At 41.6% G+C, this 23,445-nt stretch overlaps 2 protein-coding genes across 3 annotated transcripts; one reads left to right on the forward strand and one right to left on the reverse strand.

The window, feature by feature from the left end:
• On the forward strand, window positions 1–5,758 carry rbbp9 (retinoblastoma binding protein 9). Of its 2 annotated transcripts, none has more exons than XM_084081647.1 (5): window positions 1–168; window positions 3,021–3,063; window positions 3,282–3,387; window positions 4,020–4,105; window positions 5,295–5,758. In XM_084081647.1, exons 1-5 carry the CDS (start codon window positions 73–75, stop codon window positions 5,516–5,518), a joined length of 555 nt encoding a protein of 184 aa, XP_083937773.1. In that variant the 5' UTR covers window positions 1–72; the 3' UTR covers window positions 5,519–5,758. The 2 variants fall into 2 exon arrangements, with proteins under 2 accessions (XP_083937773.1, XP_083937774.1); XM_084081648.1 differs by having other exon boundaries at window positions 58–137.
• Window positions 5,759–8,698: 2,940 nt separating this feature from the next.
• Window positions 8,699–23,153, reverse strand: polr3f (polymerase (RNA) III (DNA directed) polypeptide F). The gene is made up of 9 exons (XM_084083663.1): window positions 22,993–23,153; window positions 16,932–17,049; window positions 15,292–15,359; window positions 14,574–14,641; window positions 12,996–13,108; window positions 12,002–12,145; window positions 10,919–11,026; window positions 9,830–10,021; window positions 8,699–8,957 (listed from the first exon to the last, which is right to left on the reverse strand). Exons 1-9 carry the CDS (start codon window positions 23,052–23,054, stop codon window positions 8,880–8,882), a joined length of 951 nt encoding a protein of 316 aa, XP_083939789.1. The 5' UTR covers window positions 23,055–23,153; the 3' UTR covers window positions 8,699–8,879.
• Between the last annotated feature and the right edge of the window lie 292 nt (window positions 23,154–23,445).

Below are 23,445 nucleotides of genomic sequence, written 5' to 3' on the forward strand. Positions count from 1 at the left end.
AGACACGGAACAGATCTGTTTCAAACCCAACGTGGAGAGTTTCTTACCCTGTATTCCAGTAGGATCATTAGGATGCCGTTGAGCAAGGCAGTGATCGTCCCTGGGAACGGAGCAGGAGATGTGCATCACTGTAACTGGTACGGATGGGCCCACAAGAACATCAATAAGGTGAAACATCACGTTTATATGTAGCCCTGAAACATGACATGTCATATCATGACAGTCATGGCGCAACTTGTTCCTGGTTTTGGCACTTTCTCCATTTACAACCCGTACATCTACATAAACGTTCAGATTCCAAATATAAAGTGCTGACCCCACGGCCATGGATGTTACAAGTTAAAACGCCCGGGTCTAAGTACCCGTATCTTCTGTATTGTTCAATAAAAAATGCCTTTTAATCCGATCGGTGGCCATGTTCTCAAAATGTTCTTCATCTGCTTTCAACTACGCGACCTTATCGGTTGGGAGGTGTACTGCACTCTGATACGTTATAGCTCTGTGGGGAAATGGCCGCCGATCGGATTAAAATGTTTGTTATTGAACAATACGACAGTTACGGGTACTTAGACCCGAGCGTTTCAACTTGTTACATTCATGGCCGTGGGGAAAGCACTTTATATTTGAAATCTGAACGTTTATGTAGATGTACGGGTTGTAATGGAGACCATTCAAAAAACAGTAACAAGTAGCGCCATGACGCTTGTGACAGACGAGCGTCATGTGAACCATGGCTAGTACTTTATATTAATGTTGGTACCAATACTTTTGTATTTTTACTCAAGTAAACGTTGATTGCCGGACTTTTACTTTATCAGAGTATTTCTACATTGCAGTATTGATACTTTCACTAAAACAAATTGAGTTATTTTTTACACCACTGTGTAATCTTCAAGTACTCATTTTATTTAGTTTGGTAAATCCACGTCGTGTTAGCGACTGGCGGGACCGAGGCTACTGGTTTCATGATGTGGGGGAACAATAACAATGTGGCACACACAGGAAACGGAATGTTTGGAGTAGGCGGGCTCTAGACCGGATCCCACTGGAATATTAGTCTCAACACAGTAAATCAGGGGTCTTCAACCTTTTCAGGCCAAGGACCCCCTAGCTGAGAGAGAGATGAAGCAGGGACCCCCTCTATATTGTATAAAATTATGTTTCAGATTAGACTTTTTCCCCCTCTACACCTATACGTCTTTGCCAAAAATAGCCGATCTACAAGCTCACAACGCCTTGCTGTGAGCTTGTAGATCTGCTATTTTTGGCTAAAGTTCTCCTCAGAAAAGGGACGCTAGGGTTGAAGTGGTTAAAGTAAAAAAAAAATCATATCACACAAAGATTTGGCGGACCCCCTGTAGTAACTTTGAGGACCCCCTAGGGGTCCCACACCCCCTGTTTGAAGACCCATGCAGTAAACCATTTAACTCTGCTCTCAACTATGGCTCTCACTGAGTTATAATAAAGTTGGACTTACTGAGGGGGATATTAGTGTGAAAGGCTCTGTTACAAAGATATGGACTCATTCATTGAAAGCCTGCAATGCCAGTCGGAGTCAGGCCTGGAATTTCATCATTTTAGGGGCAAGGCCTTTTGGTGATGTCCATTTTTTTTTTGAGGGCACAAATGCCAGGGCAGGAAGGCCATCAAATGAAATTAGATTTTAGTCCATTGAGATAATTGAATTTAAGGGTTAAGGATGATTTTAAATTGAATATGTAGACTATCTGCAGTGAAATAAATAAATTATGGTATTTACAATCCGATTTGTGCTCAGCCCTGCACCAATCAAAGTCACTGGATTGGTTTAAAGATGGGGACTCGGGGGAATTAAGAATTCAGAATCTCAAAAAAAGCACACTGGTGTCTACATGACAAGAAAGAGTCCAATATTTAATACAAATAGCAATGCCGCAATGTAGAAATACTCTGTTGTTGCAAGTACTTAAATAAAAGTAAAAAATACCAGAATGTAGGGGGGGAAAAGGAAATACTCAAAAGTACCTCAACATTTGATTTTAGTCCTAATTTGTGTCCTGTTACAACAGCTCTGCCCCCTTTACTGAAAAGATATGGTTTACTTTTTATACATTCTGACTTCCAAACATTTCTGTACAAAAAGATGCTTTCCTGGTTATTTTTTGTTTTCTGTTGTATCAGGTAGGATATTTGATATTTTTGGGTAGTTTTCTTGTTTTGTTAAAAGGTTAAAGAGCGTTTGTTCGGTCACAGGGGTCTCTCCAGCTCTTTAGTAAACACAATATAGTACATTTTCAGGTAGGTAACATTTAAGCCAATGAGAGAGCACTAAAAATGCATTTTCTGTTTAATAAAGAGCTGGAGAGACATGGGAGACTCCTTTTACTGAACAAACACTCTATAGCAATGAGTACTATCAGAATATAGAGCTATTTAAAGGACAACTTTGTTTTTTTACAACCAAGGTTTATGTTTTAGATTGTAATTAAAGTAAATAAAAGATGAGTGTTAAAAAAATTAAATGTAGGCCTACTGCTTTCTATAGTTTTATCATTTTTTGCGATCTTTTTTTACAGTGGGCGGGGGCATTCTGTCCGGCTAAATATGTCTTTTTTTACACAATAACCTGGCGTTTTCTTTATTATTATTTACAGTAGCTTTTTTAGCCCCCAATAACTCACATCTGGCCATCAAAGACCACAGGACCTTTTTTATTGTGTAAAAAAATACATATTTAGCCACCGGACAGAATGCCCCCGCCCACTGTAAAAAATGTCACGAAAATTGCTAAAACTATAGAAAGCAGTAAATGAAATTTACTATATAATTATTGTAAATAATAATTATTGTAAATAATTACTATATAATTATTTACTTTAATTACAAGCTAAAATATAAACCTTGGTTGTAAAAAAACAAAGTTGTCCTTTAACACTTATTTTAACCAAAGTAAATCACTTACCCTACCTTTAAGTAAGTTAGAATAGTGCTATATAGTGTCATAACGCCATTACAAACCATGTTGACAATGTTTTCTTCAGATTCCAGGTATGACGTGTCTGCTGAAAGACATGCCTGACCCCGGTAGGTAACATGATGTTAAAATATGTAACACTTTAAATAACAGCTCATTAATTATGCATTCATTACTGGAGATGAAAAATATCTAAATAAGAGATTGCAACACAAATCTTGTATGGGGGTCCCTGGCACAAAATATTTTCAGATGCCAATACTACTTTTACGTGTGTGTGTGTGTGTGTGTGTGTGTGTGTGTGTTCGCGCTCGCGTGTTCGTTCCAGTGACAGCCAGAGAAAGCGTGTGGTTGCCCTTCATGGAGGAGACGCTGGGCTGTGATGAGGAGACGGTGATCATCGGTCACAGCTCTGGAGCTGCCGCGGCCATGAGGTGACCCAGGACCGCTCTGTTCCATCTCAATGTGACAATGCTAGGCTTAACCTTTATGTTATTGAAGAGAAACAGAACATAGAGTTTTTTTTTGGTTCAAAGTAGGCCTGGGCAATCAAATAATACAATATTGTTCACCAAATTCCTCGATATAGAATGGAATAGAAATACTTTTTTATTGATTCTCAAGTGGAAATTGAATCGTATTGCGATGGTATATATTTCTATTTATCTACCTATCTATCTACATTGTGATGCGTTGTGAGCTTCGCTATTATTGAACATTTTTGAAAGTGTAAAATAAGGCTTAAGTCATTTAAAACCAGGAAAAGACAACACTTATGCCACATCATCACATTATGATATCATATCTAAAATTCCAAACAATGTCTAGTCTCCAGGGTTCCCACACATTTTTTACCAATGAATTTTCAAAACTGTTCCAAAACCTTTCCAGAATATTTAACTCAATTTCCATAACTATATAAAAATCATTCAGCGCAATAATGGGTCTTTTACTCCTGTTTTTTACAATGCATAGCCAATTCTTTTTCCAGGACCCTTGATACATTTTTTGACATATAGTATATAATGCATGTACCGTATGTGTATAAGATAAATCTGTCTTGCAGGTACGCAGAGACACACAAAGTGTTTGCTATCATCTTGGTGGGAGCGTACACCTCACACCTGGGGGATGAAAACGAGAGAGCGAGTGGTGAGATTTGTGCCCCATCACTTATTTTCCATAGGACGACTGAATGTACAGTAGTGCCTTTTTAGATAATGCCGTACTTCCATCACACTACCCTGTCACACTAAAGTAGCAACAATAGCAGATCTACAAGCTCACAACGCGTCGCATTGTGAAGTGTTGTGCGCTTATACATCTGCTATTTTTGCTACTTTTGAAAAATTGTGAAAGTGGTTAAGTGTCTTTGGGTTTTCTGAATATATATATAAATAACCAACGAAAAGTATTAAAGGTAGGGTAAGTGATATATTTTGCTTAAAGCACTATATTCTGATAGTAATCATTGCTATAGAGTCTTTGTTCAGTAACGGGAGAGACCGAGACTCCTGTTACTGAACAAACACTCTATAGCAATGATTTGACCAATTTCACTTTTTACAGTTATACAGTTTAATCTGTATCATGTCTGAGTTCTCTTTCCTGATTCGATAAAATTGGTATCCTGACCTGAAAATGCATTTTCTGTTTAATAAAGAGTTGGAGAGACATGGAGACTCCTGTTACTAAACAAACACTCTGTAGCAATGAGTACTATCAGCATATAGAGCTATTCAACACTTATGGTTCAAGAAAAACCCTACCTTTAACAAGAGCTTTTGGACATACACAGTTTCCACCCAGCACAGCAGCGACCATGTGAAATCAGTCACAGATAGGCTCTATGCACAGCAGCCATTTTGGAGAAAAAAATTGGGCCTCTTCTGACTTCCTTCACAGGTGTTACCAATGATACTAATGAAGGCTCTGTTCCATTCTGGTCAAACAGAGTCAGGGTGTTGATATTGTGCATGTTGGCTCACTAGCAATACTAGTGGGTCTCAAAGTGTGGTCCAGGGACCCTCATGGTTCCTTGAGAGGGTGTAACTCTGAGAGTGTACAAATGGAACCAAATGGACCCTCCCGGGTCCATTTGGTTCCATTTGTACACTCAGAGTTATGGGGGTCCTTGAAATTAAAAAGTTTGAGAACCACTGTGCTACACTAAATGGAACAGAGCCTTCATTAGTGTCATTGGTAACACCTGTGAAGGAAGCAAGGAAGGGGCCCAATTTCTGTCCAATATGGCTGCTGTGCATAGAGCCTATTGAGGAGTTGAATGGCCGTGGATGTGTTGTGCAGGTATACTGAACGTTTCTCCTTCCAAATCCTCAAGGGTATTTCAGTCGTCCGTGGGAGTGGGAGAGGATCCGGGGGAACGTGGGCCACATTGTCCAGTTTGGCTCGCGGGACGACCCCTTCCTGCCCTGGACGGAGCAGAAGGAAGTGGCGGAGGGCCTGGAGGCGGAGCTCCACGAGTACACCGACAGAGGACACTTCATGGACACACACTTCCCTGAGCTCATCAAGGCCGTGGTCAAACTCACAGAGGACAAATAATTCAAAAGCAAAAAACTAAATGCGACTGTATTGTCACATAGACATCATTAACACTCTCCAGAGATATCATATCTTCACTACAGTGTGTTGATCAGGGGCAGTGGTGGACAATAACTAAAGCTAAGTACATTTACGGAGCATTTGACTCAAACTAGTGAAAATTCCTGTATTGCGATTGTTGAGAGCTTGTAGAATGGCTATTTGAACTACTTGTTTTATTAAAAGAATGTTATGAAATTCTGTTGAATGTTTGACATTTATTTACTGAAAATGTTTTGAAATAATACATAAGAAATGGTAGTGAAAAACGAAACAAAAAGTACTCGTGAGTGACCCAAGAATGGGTCCTGACCCAGTGTTTGGGAACCACTGGGTTAGTAGATATTTGGATGGTATATTGTTCTGATAGGAATTCCCTTGGTTCAGTTTGAAGGTTGAGTTAGAACTGCAACAAACTGCAACTATCTTCAATATTGATTAGATACACCTCATGACTCGTGTCCTTTCAACTTAATCAAATAGATGACAGCTTGTAACATTGTAGGAACAGCTTTTATTTCAGTGAACATACCTTAAAGGGCTGCACCATCAACACCACTATAATTGTTTTAACAGATGTACTGGTCATTGTTTTTAAAGTCATACTGTGTTACTTATTCAAATAGTTATTTTTACATTTTTTACCGGCTTATTTGAGTGAAAACTCACACCGAAATGATAGAGGCACTCAAAGAAAGTGTTTGGAACCGGAAATTGTTTTCTGTTCTTTTCTACAGAAATGTATTACTGGCAAACCCAGCAAAGGAACAGATGCTGTAATGACCACATAGGCATAGCTCCCAGGGGTGTTGCAAAAAACATTCATGAAGGCGACCCAGTATGACTTTGAATCATGGATATCCGGTCTTAAAGACTGGACCAAATGAAATGTTTTAATACTGTAGATTTGAATATATTTAAAGATTACCACAGTGGGATATACCCACTTGGACCCTGGAGGCCAACATTCTATAAACACATTAAGACTGGGAACGCATCTGTCATTTTTAGATTTCTTTGGCGATTGAAAAATAGCAGATCTACAACCTCATAGCGAGGCACCGAGTGCCACGCTATTAGCTTGTATATCTGCTATTTTTGAAAATGTGTGCAAATATTTGAATATATATTTTTTTAAAGCGAACATTTGTAACTCAACTCTTTGCTTCTGGGGGGTCCCTGGAACAAAACATTTTGAGATGGGGGGTCCGCGGCCAAATATCTAAAAATGTTTTCTAAATCCTAACAGTATGTTGCTATATCAACTTTTCCATGTCAAGCACCCCAAAAATGATATGTAATTGGCCGTGGACCCCCATCTCAAAATATGTTGTTCCAGGGACCCCCCCAGAAGCACATATCGGAGTTCGCTTTAAAAACACAAATGTCCACGATTTTCCCAAATAATAGCAGCAAGCAGCATTAACGTTCAAGCGCGGCGCTATGAGCTTGTAGATCTGCTATTTTTTGAATAGCCAAAGAAATCAAAAAAATGACACAATACGCGTTCCCGGTCTAAATGGGCTAAACTATTCAGGAAAATCCATCATGAGCCACCATTCCTTCCAATCACTACCTGAGAAAATGTATGTTCCTTCAGTTAGAGCTGGTGAGGTCTGTGGAACCATTGCAGAGAGGCTCGGTCATATTTATTTGCCTCAAGGCAGTGGCGTGCACAGACATTTTGAGGGGCAGGTGCTCAAGTAAATTATACTTTTTTTTGTTTACTTGGTCTGCTCTTTTTTCCCTCTACACCTATACCTCTTTGCCAAAAATAGCCGATCTACAAGCCCACTGTGGGCTTGTAGATCTGCTATTTTTGGCTAAAGTTCTCCTCAGAAAAGGGATGCTAGGTTTCGAGTGGTTATGGTAAAAAGAAAAATCATATCACATAAAGATTTGGCGGATCCCCTGTAGTAACTCTGAGGACCCCCTAGGGGTCCCGGACCCCCTGTTGAAGACCCCTGCTGTAAAAAAAAACATTTCTTTTCAAAAGGGCACTTCTGGTCAAGAGGGCAAAGGGCAGGTGCTCCAGCACCACCTAGAGTCTATCTGTGCACGTCCCTGCCTCAAGGGAAGCTCATGATGGGGACGGGTTTCACTTCTGCCTCTCTGTGAATGTAGATCTAGATCACAAGTTTTCACATCAATCCATATTTCTTCCAAAATTCCAAGCGTGTCACTGTCAGGTCCAGGGACCACCAGGAGTCCAAATTGACCGTTACGGGTCTGTAACTCTGAGTGCAAATGGTCCATTTGGTTCCATTTGAACTCTCTGAGTTACGTAAACAAATGTACAGTGTAGATTGGTCCCAGAGGGGTAAAACAAAGTATATATCGTTGCTGTCGGGCAGAAACCTCTTTTCTCCATATTCTAAGTTTTGTTTAAAAAATGAACCCCCCTAGATCTAGAAAAGAAAAGCATCAAAAGTAGACGATCTACAAGCTCAAAAACGTGGCACAAAGCGATGCTTTTGAGCTTGTAGATCTGCCATTTTTGCTGTTTTTGAATTTGAATCTTGAAAAGTAACAGTTTTGGACATAATTGCGTTAATGTAATTAATGCAAACAGATGATGGAGTAATGCATTAAATGCATGAATTGAAACAGATTTGAGAATCACTGTTGCAGAGGGGGGGAAAAGGAGCATACCTATTACGGAGCCTTGGGGGACACCAGTCACTGAAGTCTTTAGTGTTCAAGGTGGTTAAATCTACAACTCTGAATTGTGTGATTGACGGCGCAGAGATCTGCTGCCAGGTCCAGACACATTTTTGTTATAATTCAGTCGTTCTCAACCAGGGGGTCCCCAGCTAAATTAGTTAACATAGCGTCACAATCATTTTTAACCACTTAGCTTCGGGCTGTTCAAAAATAGCAGATCTACAAGCTCATGCCGCGGCATGAGCTTGTAGATCTGCTATTTTTGAAAAATCTTGAAAATGTGTGCATATCTTTGCATATATATATATTTAAAGCGAACATTTTTAACTTAAATCTTTGCTTCAGGGGGGTCCCTGGCACGAAACATTTTCAGATGGGGGGGTCCGCGGCCAAATGAATATCAATTTAGGGGTCCTTGGCATGAAAAAGGTTGAAAACCACTGTTATAATCGAACATAAATTAAAACCGGAAACACATTTTGAGTGTCACCTTACTTATATTTTGCAGGGTCTGGAGGAACATTTATCAGACCCTGTGAGATAAATACAAAATAAACGTAGAATATATCACAGATCAACAACAGAAAATAAAGCCACACGTTTTAAATGGTTTTCATCATAGAGAAAACGTCAGGGAGGGTGGGGGTGGGTGTGCGGGTCAGAAGTCCAGCCACTCTGTCATGTAGATACAGTTGGACGGAGAGATCTCACCCCCCTCGTGGCAGTCATCAAACACCTGCAGGACGACAAACTAAATCATTAGCATTTGTTCCAGGGGAGCAGCAGCTCATTTATTACTGATCCATTATAAAAACAAGTCTACGATTTAATAAAATAAAAGATTAACCCATTAAGACCCATTAAGAATTTTCAGACTTGTTTGGATATTCAAAAATAGCAGATCTACAAGCTCATAGCCGTGCTATAGCTTGTACTGTATATCTGCCATTTTCTGAAAATGTGTGCAAATCTTTGAACATATATTTTTTAAAGCGAACATTTGTAACTCCAAATCAAACAGGTTTAAACAGGTTTATAAAAATAAATAAAAAACGTATTTCTAATATCAGTGGTTCTCAAGCTTTTTCATGTCAAGGACCCCCATCTCAAAATATTTTGTTTCAGGGACCACCCAGAAGCAAAGATTTGAGTTAAAAATGTTTGCTTTAAAAAACGACATATTTCAAAGATTTTTACACATTTTCAAGATCTTTCAAAAATAGCAGATCTACGGTACAAGCTCATAGTGCGGCGCCGCGCTATGACTATGAGCCAATACTTTTCTACTTTTACTCAAGTACATTTTGAATGTCAGACTTGTAACAGAGTATTTATATATTGCAGTATTGATACTTTCACTTAAGAAAAAAAAAAGTGTACCTTTTCCACCACTGGTAATCAATAATAATCGCTAAGAAAATAATGGATAATTGCAGCCCTAATTTGTTCTATTTTGACAAACAGGAGGGTTTAATTTGGACTCTGGAGCTCTGTGATTGGTTGACTGACTGATAGATAAATAGATGTATTGATTGACTGACTGATAGATAAATAGATGTATTGATTAGATTGACTGAGAGATGGACTGATAGATAGATAGATGTTTACCGGACAGAGTCCACAGGGCACTTTGACCAGTCCTGTGGGCTGAATGATGGGGTTGACCCCTCGGTAGAGCTTCATCTGTCCGTCCACACTGCCCACCGTGCCCTCCTTGGCGGCGATGATGGTCATCTCCACCTTGCCGTCGTAGATCAGCGTGTTTAGGATGGTCTCGATGTCCTCCATGGACAAGTCCACCTGGACAACAGAGGGAGTGTTCATTATGACGGCAGATCTTTTTGATTTAGTTTTAGTCATAATCTTTTGAATACAATTCAATGAACATTTTAGTCATCTGAAATGTTTTTGTCTAGGGTAGAACTGGAAGCAGTATCTGCCGATCCCGATATTAACGATCACAGCGTCAAATCCATAGATTCTTCTATTTATTGTGTTACTGTAGCAGCATTTTATACATTTAATGATTTTTCTTACACAACATTGACATTGCATATTAACACATTCGGTGCCAGAATTTTATAATAACAGATTACGTTCGGTGCCAGAAATCTCACCGTTGAGCTGCGCGGCGCTGTTTAAGCTGTAGACTCCACGACGAGCAATCCATGTGACACAAAGCATGCGTGCGTTTTGCAGGGTGGTCCTGGCTAACGCCTGGAACGATAACATCTTTACCGCGGGTCACAATGGCGGAGCGATCGCGCATACAAAATGAGTCGTTTTCCCCAACGTAAAAAGTTTCGGAGTTGTGTTTGGCACCCGATGTGTTAAGTATAAAAAATAGGAGATGAGAAAGTATCATGAATTGACAACCGTTTTATTGCAGGCTGAGGCAACGTGCAATATTTCACACTCTAGAGACTCTCTAGAGTGTGAAATATTGCAATTAAAATCCTCTTAGCAGACCATGTATTGAACTGTACTTTCCTGTGCTTGTTTTTGCAAACTGCTAATAAAGTATTCAATCAATATATGTTGGGCTTGTTTTCATAGACCTGGTTGCTCGTTTCTCTCGCAAAACCTGGCAACGATGACCATGTTGGAGGACAGAAAACCAGCAGTACTAAAGGAACTGACTCTGCATCTCAGTCAGCTGAGCGGCTGTCATGTTTTGTGTGCATATCAGTCACACACCTTGCTGATGCCCAGTTCACAGATGTACTTCCACACTTCGTGTGACGTGGCGAAGGAGCTGTTCCTCTGCACCATGGGACTCTGCTTGCTGTCCCTCGCTACCTCCGCCTGCCAGGGGGACACAACAACAAAGAACAACCGTTAAGCCCAATCTGTTGTATGTAGCGTTGGGATCCGGAACCGGAGGAATCGGGTCCAATTAAATACTAAGGAATCGGAACCGGTTCCATCACATTTGGAACCGTTTCCGGAGCCGGTTTTATCTACACTGTCAAAGCCAAAGAGTTAATGATATATCTAGAGAACGGACGGCCCCGCCCCCAACCTATTCATTTAAATGAAGTTGCTCACCCAGCGCATGAAGCACCCAGAAGTACCACATTTTGGTGCTCAGATGCGGAAGACTTGAGCACCGAGCAGGTGCCACTAGGGTTTCAGACGGTAGAAGCATGCGCAGTAGCGTTTTAAATGCGGGACTCTTGCGATCCCAGATTTGACCACCAGGTGACGGCAGCTTCACTGTTATGGGGGCTTGGTCAGAGCTGGTATGTAGATTTCACGTCTGTCTGCTATACAATTACAATACCGTACTGGTGCTCAAACTTTTTAATTTCAAGGACCACTATAACTCTGAGAGTGTACAAATGGAACCAAATGGACCCTTACAGGTCTGTAACTCTGAGTGTGTACAAACGGAACCAAATGAACCCTTACATAACTCTGAGTGTACAAATGGAACCAAATGGGTTCCATTTGTACACGCGCAGAGTGTTTTCTGTTGTTTTTGGTGAAAACAAGCCACATTCAACTGGCCATAACCCCCAATTCTACGAGACCCCCGTGCGTGTAATGAGGCAATCGCCGTGAGGACGGTGATCACGGAAAATATTCCATGATCGCTTTCGCTGGCAGTGGCGTGACACTATTACTCTGGCAGTTAAAGTTAAACTCCTAAAGGATCCCAACCCTAGTTGTATATACCCATATGGTTATGGGACAAACAGACATAAATACATCTACTGGCACACTGTTAGGTTCCAGTTTCCAATGGACTCCTCGCACCAAATGAGTGTCAAACGTCACCTTGCTCTGTAGGAACTTGAAACACTGCTGGTTGAGGACCTCCACGAACTCTGACTCAAAGTCCTGGTCGCTGTACCAGGCTCCTCCGGTCACCGAGCGGTCCGGCTGGATGTTGTACAGCATGTACACCTTCTTCTTAGATGCCTGGAAGATTAAAACAAACAATATTATTATTCTTTTTTTTTACCAATTACCTCAATAGTGACATTGTGACTATTGGTGCGTTCACAAATTATTTACACAAAACATTCCATAAATAATCATCAGTAATTCCTATCTGATAGCTAAATGTATAAATGTAAATAACAGACCATCTAAAACGGTCAGGTAAGAAAAATGACATCACTTTACTGTAATGCGGCCGTTACTACTAGTGATGAGCGGGTCGGGTTTTTTCATGACCCGCCCCGCGACGGAACCCAACCCGCCTCAACCCGCCCCGCGAACCCATATATAAATCTATGGCTCAACCCGCCCCGCGACCGGCGATTTTTTTATTTATTCTGTCCCCCAAGTATATTCAAACTGTTTTATTGTTATTATTCTTATTAGGAATACAGACAAAACAAGAGCATGTGATTATTTTTATTTTTTTTGCGAGTGAGAGCGGCTGACCCGCTCACCCACAGCCCGCATAATTGCCTCTGAAATTCTGACTCGACCCACCCGCGCCGCGGGTTGATCCGCGGGTCCCGCGGGTTACGGGTCGACCCGCTCATCACTAGTTACTACCAGCTAAAGACAACACAACGCTAACTGAGCTTGTAGATCCGTCTACAATGGCAATTTTTGAAAATGTTTGATAGATTAAAAAGAACGTTTATATTATCGTCATATAAAGGTATTTGGTCAAAAATATTGTGATATTTGATTTTGTCCATCTCACCCAGCTCTGCCTTCAGGTGTCATATTTTAAACCATTTTGCACCATATATTTCAGATACTGTAATTATAGGACGGTGGCTTTAGTAGAACTAGAAACCGGTGGACTCACAGCCACAGATTTGACGGCTTTGATGAGTTTCTTGCTCTCCAGGTTCTTGAGGATCTTGTTGATCTCAGTCAGAGGGAGGTTGCTCTTAAAACGGATGTCCCTGCTCCAGATGCCTACAACACAGTTACAGGGTTAAAAAAAACACCCCATGTCCCTGCTCCAGATGCCTACAACACAGTTACAGGGTAAAAAAAAACACCCCATGTCCCTGCTCCAGATGCCTACAACACAGTTACAGGGTAAAAAAAAACACCCCATGTCCCTGCTCCAGATGCCTACAACACAGTTACAGGGTAACAAAAACACCCCATGTCCCTGCTCCAGATGCCTACAACACAGTTACAGGGTAAAAAAAAAACACCCCATGTCCCTGCTCCAGATGCCTACAACACAGTTACAGGGTAAAAAGAAAACACCCCATGTCCCTGCTCCAGATGCCTACAACACAGTTACAGGGTAAAAAAAACACCCCATGTCTCTGCTCCAGATGCTTACAACACAGTTACAGGGTAAAAAAAAACACCCCATGTCCCTGCTCCAGATGCTTACAACACAGTTACAGGGTTAAAAAGACACCCCATGTCCCTGCTCCAGATGCCTACAACACAGTTACAGGGTAAAAAAAAACACCCCATGTCCCTGCTCCAGATGCTTACAACACAGTTACAGAGTAAAAGCAATCATGTCCCCACATGATTTGGGGGGGGGGGGGGGGGGGGGGGTCGCCAGATGATAGTTCAGTGACAATTTAAGGGCTTTTAAGACCGTTTTAATACTTCAAACGTCAAACGTTGGCCAAATTGTCAAATAATATAAGAAAGTTGAAAATAGACGATCTACAAGCTCACAACGCCTCCCAACGTGAGGTGTTGTAAGCTTGTAGATCTGCTATTTTTAGCGGTGCCAACCGCTCTATACGTGGCTTTGACTCGGTGTCTGTGTGTCTGTGTGTCCGTCTGTCCGTATGAGCCCGGGATGAGCACGGCAAAGAAGCAACACATACAAACACACGCACACACACACACACACACACACACACACACACACACACACACACACACACACACACACACACACACACACACACACACGGACTTGGAGATTGCCTATGCCATCAAATTTTGGACATAGACTAAAACCACCAATAGGGACAAACTGTAATTACTTAAGCCCCGCCCCCTCTGTCTGCCCATTGGCTGGGCTTTAAACAGCCATTATTCCAGTTTGCAGCATGCTACCAAGTACACATTTGGTAAGTGGACTCAGACCACCAATAGGGACGAACTGAAATGAGTTAAGCCCCGCCCCCAAAGGCACCGCTTCCTTCAAACAGGGTGTGATTTTTCACAATATCCTGCAATTCCAAGTGCCTGCTCCAGATGCCTAACACACAAACACATGGTAAAAGACCGGCCTGAAAAGGTTCAGAACCACTGGCCTACAACACAAACACAGGGTAAAAAATAAAAACATCCCATGTCCCTGCTCCAGATGCCTAACACACAAACACATGGTAAAAGACCACCCCGCGGTAGGATGCGGCGTATTATGTAATGGACGTGAGTGTGCAGGTCCTACCTTTGTTTCCTGCGTCCTCTATGACCTGGTAAACCAGTTTCTCCTGGTTGTCGGAACCTTTCATCTTACTGGGAGACACAACACAAGCCAGTAAGGCTACATACTCATACAGGCTTACAATGTGGAAACCAGTCAGTGGTGGAAAAAGTACTCAAATGTTTTACTGAAGTAAAAGTATCAATACTGCAATGTAGAAGTACTGATGTTCAAAATTTACTTGAGTAAAAGTACAAAAGTATTGGCATCAAAAGTACCAAAAGTAAAAGTACTAAAATGTTTGAAAATAGCAGATCTACAAGCTGACAATGCGTCGCGTTGTGAGCTTGTAGATCGGCTATTTTCAAATAGCCTAGGTATAAAATAGGGTTAAAGTGGTTCATGTATGTTTAATAATATCATCATTTATATCTGCAAAGTAACTAGTAAATAAAGTTTTCAAATAATTGCAGTGGAGTAAAAGTACAATATTTGCCTCTGAGATGTAGTGGAATAGAGGTAAAAGTATTGGAAATACTCAAGTAAAGTACAAACACCTCAAAGTTGTACTTAAGTGCAGTACTTGAGTACATGTACTCAGTTACTTTCCACCACTGGTGAAAACACTATAAATGAAACATGCCTCAACTAATCAAATGTTGTAGCTCAACAAAGTCCAACGGCTGAATATATCCACTAGCTTTGTTTTACAGTGCTAACGTTATAATGAGTAAGCTTTCACCTGGCTGTCTGCGCGTCCTTCATGCGGTACATGAGTCCAGTGCTGTTCCTGAGCAGGTCCAGCTGACCCTGAAAACACACACATGCACACATACTGTAAGAGGATTTATGGCTTTTCTGACCGGTATGTGCCTCATATCCACTGTCAATAATCTCCATTCACTGACAAAAGATGTATGTATTTGTCAACAATACTGCTGATAGTTTGTACATTATACATTGGTAGGGTTTCTCCTCACGGCCGCCTTCCGCTTCCTTATGTCGAAAAACTTGCGGATCAACACCTGACCATTATTACGCTGCGATTGGCAGGATACGACCGCTTGATAAATCACGCGTGAGCCCCGTCGTGAGGCGATTCTTCCAATCGGATCTACAGTACGCGGGCGTATACGTTCCATTGACAAATGAGGGCCAATATGTCTCAGAATTATCAGGTTCTCTCTTAAAACTTCCAAAGCAAACATGTAGCAATTACTCAGGCATCTACTGAACGGCCTTTTTTCTGTGTTCAATAACTCATGGTCGTAGCGAGAGGGGAGAGATAGCACGCGGAAGACTTTAAGACCGGGAGAGCATCTGTGTCATTTTAGATTTGAGCTAAAAAGCATTATTTTATACTTTGGCTATTCAAAAACAGGAGATCTACGAGTGATTTTTTTCGACGTGGGGCTTCGTACTACTCCTCCCGCCCCAAAACTCCCTGCTGACAGGTGCCACCCCACCCCGCACGGGTAGGTGCACGCGTGCGGTGACAAATATCACTCTCCCTGCCCGGCTTACCTCCCCCAAAACACGGGCCACTTGTGTTCGTACTGATGCTCAGCATCAGTACCACTGCCCCACCCGAGCGCCTTTCATACGCCTTTTATATGTTGATATCAGTCAATCATATTAATTTAACCCATTTAGACCAGGAACGCATCTGTGTCACTCTTAGATTTCTTTAGGCTATTCAAAAATAGCAGATCTACAAGCTCAAGCTATGAGCTTGTAGATCTGCTATTTATGAAAAGTCTTGAAAAAAAAATATTTTTTGATTTAAAAAAAAAAAAATGTTAAAAAAAAAAATATTTTTAAGAATCGCCTCAGGTCTTAATGGGTTAATGGGAAGCAGATATACAAGCTCATAGCGTGGCACCGAGTGCCGCGCTATGAGCTTGTATATCTGCTATTTCTGAAAAATTGTGAAAATGAGTGCAAATCTTTGAATACATATTTTTTAAAGCAAACATTTGTAAAATATTTTGTTCCAGGGACCTCCATTAGCAAAGATTCGAGTTAAAAATGTTATAAAATATATGTATTCAAAGATCTCCTATTTTTGAATTGCCCAAAGTATTCACCCGTTTCCTAGGCTCTGTGTTTTCCACTTCCTGTCGATTTGATCCAATGAAATCCAATGAAATCGACAGGAAGTGGAAAACACACAGTCTAGGAAACAGGTGAATAAAAGAATGGTTATAGCTAAAAATCTAAAATGACACAGTATGCGTTCCCGGTCTTAATGGGTTAACGAATAAGACTGCTCCAATGCCACGCTGCCGGGCGGTATGTTCTACCCGGTAACACATGTTTGGCTGTGGTGATGTCAGGATGATTAAAGGTCTACTACAGGAGGATTGGAGTTGAGTGACTGACCAGCGACAGCAGTCTGTTGATCACCATCGCCCTCTGCTGGGGAGCCAGGTGAGGCATGTCGTTCTGGATCACCTGGTCCGTGATGCCGTGAGGAAACTGCTGACACAGGTCCTTTATCCTGCACACACGCGCACACACACACACACACACACACACACACACACACACACACGATACTTGTGAGTACATAAAAAATGTAGGAAAACTAATTTGTGATCCCAAAAAAGGCCAATCTACAAGATTCAATTGGCTATTTTCAGTGACATGGCACATGAAGTATCAATCAGGCAGATCACCAACCCTAACCCCCTAAATAACCATAAACAGTGGTTTTCAAACCTTTTCATATCAAGGTCCATTATTTATTTGCCATTTGAGCCACAGAACCACCGTTTGATGAGATTTAGACTCTCAGACCTAAGGCTTAGAATATTTTGTTGTCGTTGGATACCATTTTGTCCACAATTCCATGCTGTATTGATGTGGTACCATAGGAGAGATATAATAAAGGAACATCCGCACTCTCTTCAGTTGTATTCTTGGTTTATTCTTTAAAGGTGAACAGCCGCAGCAGACATGACTATCTAGAGAAAGAGAAACGGACGCGTTTCGGCACGTCGGCCTTCCTCAGCGTTTCAAACTAGGATGCTAGTTTGAAACGCTGAGGAAGGCCGACGTGCCGAAATCGTCGCACCCAGTTAAAATCTGCACCCAGTTAATCCCATGAGACTACTCCTCAAGACTACCCTTGAGTAGGCATGGGACGATATACGATATTATCGTATATCGCGATAAAGAACGTCCACGATAACAGTATCGCGGGGTACTGTAATTATCGCGAAAATGATCAGGCTTTTGGGAGCACCCCGGACAGTTGCTTGATTCAGTATTTAGATATTATATATATTCATTTTATCAGACACGCCCCTCTCTCTAGTCTTAACATTACCTGCCAAGATATTAAACATCATTTTTTATCCCCTTGCCAGAGTAATTACCTTAATCCGACGATCTTTGAAACGCAGTGGAAGCCAGATTGTGTAAAAAAAAAAAGTCCCTGTGAGAAGGCGGAGGGATCAGTGTGTCCATTGGAACAATAACATTCCAACGGCAATCGGCCATTTTGGGGCTATGGCCCGTTGAAAACGGGTGGTTTTCAATGCAAAAAAAAGAAACAGAGTTAGGAGTGTTTTTCTAAAAATCCCATAGTCAGGGTGGATGGATGTGACGTTTTTTGGAATGACGTCACATCCACATACTTCTTCTCTGAGTGACGATGGATCATCCCAAAGCTGTGTTAGGGTGCCCCTTGTGGAATTTTCAAAAAAAATAATAATTTGATAATAGAACGACTTTATGCGTCCATGGCAGGCAACGTGTTAATTTGGTGTATCCATCCATCCATCCATCATCCATCCAGCCATCCATCTTCATCCACTTATCCAGAGGGTCGTGGAGGTATCAGTTCCAGCAGAGAATCCTTCTTCCCACATGTTTTTATGTTTCCTCTTCGTCTGCATTTTCTCCTGAGGGCCATCATCTTCCTCTTCATCATCTTTCTCTGATATGCTTCGACCCCGTTGCCATTTGCAGTTTGTTTGTTTATTCTTTTTTATTTATTTATTATCATTATTTGTATTATTATTATTTTTAAAATGGGATCACAGTTTTTTTTCTCTTTTTTAGATCTTTTTATTGTTGGTAGTCATGGCTGCCAGTTCCCACCTGATGTCATGTGGTAGTTCAGACTGCTCCACACCGTACTGAATAACCGCTAGCTTGCATAACATCTTCAGATTAGGACTTAAATCTAAGATATACAGCTCATCAGGTGTGTTGTATCCTCCAAAGAGGATGATACGTTCTCCCACCATGCAACGACACATCCAAGCCATCCCACGCGGGGCTTTCCCTTTGGTCTCAACCTTCTTCCATGAGAAGGTCTGTGGATTGAATTTCCACAGACCATTGATTAATTGCTGGAAGTTGCTTCCACCAAATATGTACAGCTCTCCATTGTAGGCAAAGGCTGAATGACCCATGCGTCCTTCTGGAAGAAGCTGTGGAGAAGGTGTGCTCAGCCAGCAGTTGGTCTCTGTGTCAAACACACCGATGTTGATGTTGTGGAAGCGCCCCGGGTTCCCCGACCCCCAGCCCCCAAATACAAACATCTTTGTCCCGATGATGGTGGCAGAGTGACCTGATGAAACAGGTGGTGGTGTGCCTCTGGTGTTAATTAGAGACCAGACCATTGTGGTGGTGTCCAACTTGTAGATGTCATTAGTGTGTCCAGTCAGCTGAATGTTTCCTCCATAAATATACATGACCTTCCTAAAGACACAGGCTGAGTGGTAGCACCTCCCCTCTGGAACAGTTCCGGCAATATTGGGTTTGGACCATCTGTGGTTGTCAACATCAAATGAATAAAGCACGTTACAGTAAGTATGTCCCCCCCAGATGTAGGCAATGTCTTCTACCAGAACAGCTGTGTGGCCCCAGCGCACGCAGGGAACCTCAAGATGATGTTCTCCTCCTCCAGTTTTCACTGTGGTCAACTTCCTCCAGCGTAAAGACAGTGTGTTGAAGATGTGGACATCGATATAATCATTGCAGTAAGGATTACAGTGATCGTAACCTCCAAAAGAGTACAGCTTGTGTCCGACTACCACAGCAGCTGGGTAGTAATTCTTATGTCCTCCTTTCAGATGTATCGTCCAGCGAAACATTTCACACACCAGCACCACTGTGAATCAGTGCAACTAATTTACAGAAGAGGTTAGAAGGCAGGGCAACGTGTTCCTAACAGTTGCTGAATGGTGTTGTGTTGGGTAATAGAATAAAAACATTTAAAAAGGACAATTATGTTGAATGTGATGATGATGGTGTGATGTCATTCCTTGATCCTTGATCATCCACACCCCCCCTAAGATATACAAAGTGGCATATTAAGATTTTTAAGCATATTTACATCATCGTGATAATATCATAAATCGCAATCATTTTGGTCACAATAATCGTGACATGAAAATTTCATATCTTCCCATCCCTACCCTTGAGTAGAGCACGCCTTCTCCTGCCGGTATTATCCGGTAGGAGAGCTGTCACCATAGGAGAGATAACAGGCAAACGTTGATCAAAATAACAATTATTTAATTAAGTAATGCAGCTGTTTAACAATAATTTTACTCTTGAGCGCGTAAAATGAAACCAAATGGACCCGTAAGGGTCCATTTGGTTTAATTTTACACTCTCAAGAGTTAAATATCAAATAAGGGTCCATTTGGTCACCAACTCACCATCATTTAGCTAGGGACCACCTGGAACCCCCTCAAGGACCCCTGGGGGTCCTCGAACCCCACTTTGAGAACCAACGCCCTAAAAAAAACTTTTCTCTTGTGAGGACCTGTAAAGGACGCTCCTCAAAATGTCTATTTCTCAAATTCTACTATTACCCACACACACACACAATACGTTATTAGAGAAATGACTGGCTCTGTGCAACTCAATGGTATAGCAACATAGGGGCGGCAGTGGCTCAGGAGGGTTTTGATTGATTGATTGATGTACTTTATTTAGTAAGACATGAGAACAGTACATAACAGTACATGGAAGTACAAATTCACAATACAAGGTCTACTAAACTGGATAGCTCATTAAGCACTTAGCTTGTTTAAGATGAGATCCCCATACACACAAATCATGATGACATATAAGAGACAGACAGATATACACGCTACTATACAGAATGTCATACAATCAGTTTACAGGTTACTGGTATGAGTGAAAAATATGTACAAAAGAAGAAAGAGAGGGGGGGATAGGGGGTAGGTTAGGTTAGGACATGGGGTAGGTTAGGACTTGGACAGGGGCCATTTTTGAATTGCAGCCTCCTGAAGGTGTATCTTTATGGCATTTTTGAAAGTGAGTAGGGTTTTACACTCCTTTACTCCTTTTGGTAGGGCATTCCACATTTTTGATGAATAGCATGAGAACGAGTTCATTCCCTTTGTTGAGCCAAATCTGGGTTGAACATGGTTTGTGGAGCTGCCTCTGGTGTTATGATCATGGACTTGATTCACATTTTGGAAGTATTTTGACAAATACAGGGGGATCCCAATGTTGTGGTGTATCTTGAAAACCAGGCCCATAGCAAGTTGCTGTACTCTGTCCTCAACCCTAAGCCATCCAATCCTAGCAAAATGATTAGGGGTTAGATGGGTTTTGTGATTGAGGCCAAGAAGTAGCCTTACAAGTTTGTTTTGGGATGTTTGGAGCCTTGTTGGATGGGTAGAGCGGCCATCCTGGAAATGTAAAAGGTTCCTGGTCTGGCTGTGACAAAGTGTCCTTGAGCAACACTATTAAACTCCCCCGAACCTGCTCCCGGCGGTGAGCAGGCTGATACCTTGTATTGTAACTATTGTTTGGGTGTGTGAATGGGTGAATGCAATGCACATTGTATAAAGCGATTTGGAAAGAGGCCGCGGTACTGTATAGAAACTTTAGAATGCACCGTTTACCATACAACTGTTGACTTCCTGACTGTGGATTTAATTCATTTTGGATAAGGAGGGCGATCTATCAATTGGGATATCAAATCTGGCTATAGTTTTCAGATTATTAGAACCCCCCTAGTTCTAGGGGGTCCCCAGCAAAAGTAGTTAATATAGCATCACAATCATTTTAACCACTTTAACCTTTTATCCTTTGGCTATTCAAAAATAGCAGATCTACAAGCTCATAGCGCGGCACCGAGTGCCGCGCTATGAGCTTGTAGATCTGCTATTTTCCAAACATTTTTAACATAAATCTTTGCTTTTGGGGGTCCTTGGCGTGACATATTTTGAGATAGGGGTCCGCGGCCAAATTTTTATCAATTTGGGGGTCCTTGTCCTTGACCACTGGTCTAGATCATCCTGTATGATGTGTCATTACAATTATAACAACGATGCACTTTATGCCAACATGACACATCGCCCACAGCCAGTTTAGGATTACGTTTACGATCAGAATTAATGATCATGATCATTAAACTCAGTCTAGACGTATAGATAGATCATCAGTGACTACCATGGACATCATAGCATAACAATACCATAGAACTAATAAACCAAAACGAATTTCACCCACTTTTTTTTACCTCTGTAAACCTGTGATGTGACAATCAAGCTGATTGTGATTCTGACATGGCAAAGACTGGAAACACCACCCCCAGCTTCATTTACAAACAACAGACATTCTAATGTTTTCATAATCTACACATGGTTCTCAATGTGGGGTCCGGGGGAACCGCAGGGGTCCCTGAGAGCGGGCCAGCAAATTAGTAAAGCATCAAAATCTGTTTCACCACTTGAACTTTTTACTTATACTATAGGCTATTCGAAAATAGCTGATCTACAAGCTCACAACGCGTCGCATGAGCTTGTAGAGCAGCTATTTTCAACAACATAAATCCTCTCTTATGGGGGTCCCTGGCACCAGATCTTTTCAGATGGGGGGGGTTCATCCGCAGCCAAATACATATCTATACGTAGGGGGTCCTTATATGAAAATGTTTAAGAAGAAACCCTGATTGAAGACATGTTCCATATCTTCTACACCATTGGTTCTCTAAGTGGGGTCCGTGGACCCCCAGGGGCCCTTGACAGAGTTTCAGGGGGTCCCCAGCTAAATGATAGATTAGGAACCAAATGGACCCTTAAGGGTCTGTAACTCTGAGTGTACAAATAGAATCAAATGGACCCCTACGGGTCTGTAACTCTGAGAGATAGAAATGCCATTAAATGGGGTCCTCTCAGCCTAATGCATGTCAAACAGGGGGTCCTTGAAATTCAAATGGTTGAGAATCACTGCTATAAAGCCGTAAAAAAAACTTCTTATGGGGTCCCTGGCTACTAAATGTCAAATCTGGGGGTCCTTGACATGAAAAAAGGGTTGAGAACACGTGATCTACATGATGGAGTTAAAGGTAAACAAACCAACGCGTCGCTTAGCCTTTAGCCACCGTTAGCTTCGTTTCTAACACGAAACCAACCATAATATAGGGTGAAAACATGGAACCCACCTGTTCTCTATCTCCGCCACGTCGGCGGCATTAGACTCCTGCTTTACCTTGACGTCTGTCATGGTGAATGTGATACAAAATGTTAAAGTTTAAGCGACTTAAAGGTGTTTAAACTCTGTCTATCTAAGCAGCAATGCAGCATGAGATGCTGCTCTCTCTGCTCTGGGTCCTCAACTGTTATCCAATGGCTGGCCATGGTTCACATGACGCTCGTCTGCCACACGCGTCATGGCGCAACTTTTTTCCTGGTTTTGGATATTTCCAACATTCTTTTACAACCCCTACATCTACATAAAACGTTCATATTTCAAATATAAAGTGCGTACCCCACGGCCATGGATATGTTAAGTTGAAACGCTTTAGTTTAAGTACCCGTATTTTCCGTATTGTTCAATAAAAAGCATTTTAATCCGATTGGTGGCCATTTTCTTAAAACGTCTTCATATAATTTCA

Source organism: Gymnoscopelus microlampas (genome assembly GCF_963454915.1).
Source record: "Gymnoscopelus microlampas genome assembly, chromosome: 2".
Taxonomy (NCBI): domain Eukaryota; kingdom Metazoa; phylum Chordata; class Actinopteri; order Myctophiformes; family Myctophidae; genus Gymnoscopelus; species Gymnoscopelus microlampas.

Excerpts from the sequence above, each read along its gene's own strand:
- rbbp9 (XM_084081647.1), top strand. The coding sequence starts at position 73 with ATGCCGTTGAGCAAGGCAGTGATCGTCCCTGGGAACGGAGCAGGAGAT. Across the intron at positions 169-3,020 it reads CCCACAAGAACATCAATAAG|ATTCCAGGTATGACGTGTCT; the intron begins GTGAAACATCAC and ends TGTTTTCTTCAG. Across the intron at positions 4,106-5,294 it reads TGAAAACGAGAGAGCGAGTG|GGTATTTCAGTCGTCCGTGG; the intron begins GTGAGATTTGTG and ends CAAATCCTCAAG.
- polr3f (XM_084083663.1), bottom strand. The coding sequence starts at position 23,054 with ATGACAGACGTCAAGGTAAAGCAGGAGTCTAATGCCGCCGACGTGGCG. Across the intron at positions 15,360-16,931 it reads TCAACAGACTGCTGTCGCTG|GGTCAGCTGGACCTGCTCAG; the intron begins GTCAGTCACTCA and ends GTGTGTTTTCAG. Across the intron at positions 8,958-9,829 it reads TGCCCTGTGGACTCTGTCCG|GTGTTTGATGACTGCCACGA; the intron begins GTAAACATCTAT and ends GTCGTCCTGCAG.